Consider the following 5,000-nt stretch of genomic DNA (forward strand, 5'->3'; position numbering starts at 1 on the left):
GAAGAAAAGATCCACAAAAGGTAGGAGCTTCACTCAGCTGCCTGCAGGGGGACCACCTCTGACAGGCTGACTGAGGCCTCTGACAGGCTGACCCCTCTGACAGGCTGACCCCTCTGACAGGTGGACCCCTCTGACAGTCTGACCCCTCTGACAGACTGACCCCTCTGACAGACTGACCCCTCTGACAGTCTGACACCTCTGACAGACTGACACCTCTGACACCTCTGACAGACTGACCCCTCTGACAGTCTGACACCTCTGACAGACTGACCCCTCTGACAGACTGACCCCTCTGACAGTCTGACACCTCTGACACCTCTGACAGTCTGACCCCTCTGACAGACTGACCCCTCTGACAGACTGACCCCTCTGACAGACTGACCCCTCTGACAGTCTGACCCCTCTGACAGACTGACCCCTCTGACAGTCTGACACCTCTGACACCTCTGACAGTCTGACCCCTCTGACAGACTGACCCCTCTGACAGACTGACCCCTCTGACAGACTGACACCTCTGACACCTCTGACAGTCTGACCCCTCTGACAGACTGACCCCTCTGACAGACTGACCCCTCTGACAGGCTGACACCTCTGACCCCTCTGACAGGCTGACACCTCTGACCCCTCTGACAGGCTGACCCCTCTGAGAGCACCAAGAGATAAAGACATGATTTATGTATGAAGTGAAGTGACTCAGGCATGAGCAGCTTCCTTCACAGAAGCACACTGCCAGCTGACATGCATTCAAAATAATGCAGTGCAAAGGTCATGCCCTCTTCGGCATCTCGGGCAGTGCCCTAAAATGGTTTGCCTCCTACCTTAAGGAGAGGTGTTTCTCCGTGGCTGTCGGCCCTTACAAATCTGACTCCGTCCCCCTCTCGTGCGGCGTTCCCCAGGGATCTGTGCTTGCGCCGTTCCTCTTCGCTCTTTACTTGCTCCCCCTAGGCTTCCTCATCAGTCAGTTTAAGGGTGTTTCTTATCACTGCTTTGCTGACGATATCCAGCTTTATTTTTCGTTTAAGCCCGATAAAATTGAGGAACTGAGCACCCTATTGGAGTGTCTGTCCGCCATTCAAAACTGGATGGGCAGCAACTTCCTACAATTAAATGCGACAAAAACGGAAGTGCTGATTGTAGCTGCCGAAAACATCTCCAAAAAAATAGCCTCACACTTAGGGTCCCTTAAGGACAACGTGCGCCCTCACCTGAGGAACCTGGGTGTCAGTCCATGCACCTAGACAAGCACATAAAATCCGTGACCCGCACCTGCTTCTTCCACCTTAGAAATATTGCCAAACTCCGGACCATTGTTTCACATGCCGAACTGGAAATATCCATCCACGCATTCATTTCATCTAGACTAGACTACTGTAACTCCCTTTATTCATATCTCAATAAATCATCCGTGGCCAAACTCCAGCTGATCCAAAATGCTGCTGCCAGACTCCTCACCAGATCAAAAAAGTCATGCCACATCACCCCCATCCTAGCCTCACTGCACTGGCTCCCGGTACAGCACAGGATCAATTTCAAAATCCTTGTACTTGCATTCAGATCCCTCCATGGCCAAGCCCCCGCCTATATCTCTGACCTCATCCACCCCTATGCAGCCAGCCGGTCTCTGAGGTCATCCAACCAAGAGCTCCTGGTCGTGCCCAGGACCAGGCTAAAAACAAAAGGCGACAGAGCCTTCGAAGTGACAGCCCCGAAGCTCTGGAATGCCCTCCCCCCTGATCTGAGAGCCGCTCGCTCTGAGCTCTCGTTTAAAAAACTATTAAAGACCCACCTGTTTAGACAGGCCTTTTAGTCACTCATAGCCATTGTTTCTACCTGTTCATGCTCTGTGTATGTTCTTATGTTTTTGCCTTTTTCTGTATTATTCCTGCACTTATATTTCTGTGTTGCTATTTTAATGTGTAAAGCACTCTGTGCATTCGTGCTGGGAAGGGTGCTATATAAATAAAATTTTACTTACTTACTTACTTACTTCTAGGTTAGGCACATGGGCGGATTCAGCAAGCATCACAGGTATCTCTTTGCTAAAGCTGTGACAGGGGGGCCTCTGACAGGGCCTTGCTGCAGCCGCCCCCTCCCTCTGGAATGCCCTCCCCAGTCACATCTGACAGACCAAAACTCATTCTCATACTCATATGTCATCTTTCATAAAAGCCTTCAAAATCCACCTTTCCACTGTTGCTTTTGACCTATAATATATTTTTCTCTTTCATCTATTTTAATATTTTCTCTCTTTATTAAAGTTGTTTTATCCTGTGTTTGTAAAGTGTCTTTGAGCACGGTCAAAAGCAACAGTGAACAGTGAAGCACTATATAATATACATTACATTACTAAACATACAATAATGAGTATTCATGTTCTGTAAGTCTACTCATATTCTAATATTTCTTATATTTCCATTCTTATTTAACAATAATTGCAATAATTACTCTGATTAATACTAACAATACTAAAATACTAAAAATACTAAAATACTAACAATAATAATAAAACAACAACGATAATAATGATTGTATTATTATTATTATTATTAGGGGTTCCAGCCCTGGAAGGGGCTGGAAACCCTATTGTATTTGCTATGTTTATTCTTATTCTTATTCTTTTCCTTCTTCCATAAAACGGTATACACGTCGGAAACCCTAAGGCCCACAGTAACCAAACTTTGCACATGGGTTGGAAATGTCACCACACTACTCAGAAACAAAAAAATACACCAATCTACCAATCTTTGGCGATATAACAGCTCATTTCACGTTTTGAAGTGATGTAGTCCCACAGAGGAGAGAGAGCAGAGATCCAGGCTAACCCCCAGATCTCCCTTGGGGCCCTGGGCCAGCCCTACAGAGAGCCCTTCAAGCAGAATGTGAATGGACGGTTACTGTTGATGCTGGGTGACAAAGAGTTTTCCACACCTCCCTACAACATTGAAAATAAGGCTCACAGGAACGGCTCAGCCAGACGTTTTTGAGGACTACGGATGCAAATTAGCTTTGAGCTAAATCCGACATATTTACTGTTATCATATAGATGACTCTGTATAGGTAACTGTTCATTAATGTGTACTGTCCTGACCCCACACACACACGCACGCACACACACACACACACACACACACACACGCACGCACGCACGCACGCACGCACGCACACGCACACACACACACACACACAAAGACGTGACGTAGTTGCCCCAGCTCTATATGAACAGACCAGACACAGCACATTAGCTACACATCAAAGGTTAGCATAACTCAACAGAAGATCCTAAATCATTTCATTCTCCATGAGTAAATAATAGATGATGGTATGATGCAGTAGGCTAATGGTTTGTGAGTTTTGCTGAGTGAAGCAGCGTTCATCCGTTAGCTTCACTTAGCGGCCGCTAAACTGTGGAAAAGACTTCCTGTAGCAGCTGAGTGTCTTTTTATGTGTGCGGATTTGTATTGTGTGACTTTTCCAGGCTGCTGATTCTGATCTGACTGACTGACCCTTAAAGGAACACACCAATATTTTTGCGAGGTTCGCGTGTTTGCCATATTCCCGATCGTAAGACGAGAAGATAGATGCCTTTCTTCTCCCTGTGCGTGCACCACGCCACGGCTCTAATGTTTTGGCTTCAAGGGACTCCTGGCAATTTAACTCCCGGGGCCCCCCTTTGGCTGAAAATGGAAGCCAGCTCTATTGGCAACTCTTTGCTGTCAGGCAGCCATTCTATTTGATAAGTTAGAGAACCCTGGGACCTCAGAACATTTTAAATTGCGTTTTGTAAATTTGCGCCTCCCCTGAAACTAGGGCTCCAAGAGATCTCTGTGTGTTCTCCTAGGAACTTGGTGCTGTTGGGGATCTCTGTGGCTATTCTAGGAGATCTCTGTGTGTTGTTCTAGCAACTCGGTGCGGTTGGTGATTTCTTTGTGTTGTTCTAGGAACTTGGTGCAGTTGGTGATCTATGCCAAGTTCCGAACTTGGTGTGGTTGGTGATCTATGTGTTGTTCTAGGAACTTGGTGTGGTTGGTGATCTATGTGTTGTTCTAGGAACTTGGTGCAGTTGGTGATCTCTGTGTTGTTCTAGGAACTTGGTGTGGTTGGTGATCTATGTGTTGTTCTAGGAACTTGGTGTGGTTGGTGATCTATGTGTTGTTCTAGGAACTTGGTGTGGTTGGTGATCTATGTGTTGTTCTAGGAACTTGGTGCGGTTGGTGATCTCTGTGTTGTTCTAGGAACTTGGTGCAGTTGGTGATCTCTGTGTGTTGTTCTAGGAACTTGGTGCGGTTGGTGATCTCTGTGTTGTTCTAGGAACTTGGTGTGGTTGGTGATCTATGTGTTGTTCTAGGAACTTGGTGCAGTTGGTGATCTCTGTGTGTTGTTATAGGAACTTGGTGCAGTTGGTGATCTATGTGTTGTTCTAGGAACTTGGTGCAGTTGGTGATCTCTGTGTGTTGTTATAGGAATTCGGTGCGGTTGGTGATCAGGAAGGTGCAGTACGCTCCAGAGAAGCCGGGCCCACAGCCCACGGCAGAAACCACCCGGCAGTTCCTCATGTCAGATAAACCGCTTCAACTGGAGGCTTCTCTGGACAAAGAGGTAACACCACACCACAACATAATACAAACAGAGTCAATCCAGTTAGACTAGAGCCATATATAGACAGAGTTAGTCCAGTTAGACCAGAGTCAGAAATACAGACTCAGTTGGTCCAGTTAGACCAGAGCCATAGAGTTTAACTGTCTGTATGGCTGTGGTCTGTGTCTGTCGGAGTCTGTCGGAGTCTGTAAGCGCACTCCCCCAGTTTGAAGTCGTATCCAACTAATGGTTCTCAAGATCAACCACTCTTTGTGTTTGTGTTGCGAAATTTGGCACTGCCATCCATCAGGTTCCCCTAAGCGCACCCAGTTTGAAGTCAATCGGACAAATGGTTCTCGAGATAAACCGCTTTTTGTGTTTGCCAGTAGGTGGTGCTAGGCTGTGTCTGTTTGTGGGGGGGGGGG

General features: G+C 46.9%; 1 protein-coding gene across 2 annotated transcripts in view; it reads left to right on the top strand.

Annotated features, from left to right (window-relative positions):
- The window catches only part of arrb1 (arrestin, beta 1), a gene marked incomplete at both ends in the record, with an annotated part of 28,421 nt that overhangs the window by 8,458 nt on the left and 14,963 nt on the right, over positions 1–5,000 (top strand). For both annotated transcript variants that reach the window (XM_083637319.1, XM_083637320.1), the window contains 2 exons: positions 1–20; positions 4,461–4,596. The exon at positions 1–20 is cut by the window's left edge and continues 48 nt beyond it. In XM_083637319.1, coding sequence (XP_083493445.1) covers positions 1–20; positions 4,461–4,596 — 156 coding nt within the window. The remainder of the gene's footprint in view (positions 21–4,460; positions 4,597–5,000) is intronic.

Source organism: Poromitra crassiceps (genome assembly GCF_964638095.1).
Source record: "Poromitra crassiceps genome assembly, chromosome: 5".
NCBI classification, from domain to species: Eukaryota; Metazoa; Chordata; class Actinopteri; order Beryciformes; family Melamphaidae; genus Poromitra; species Poromitra crassiceps.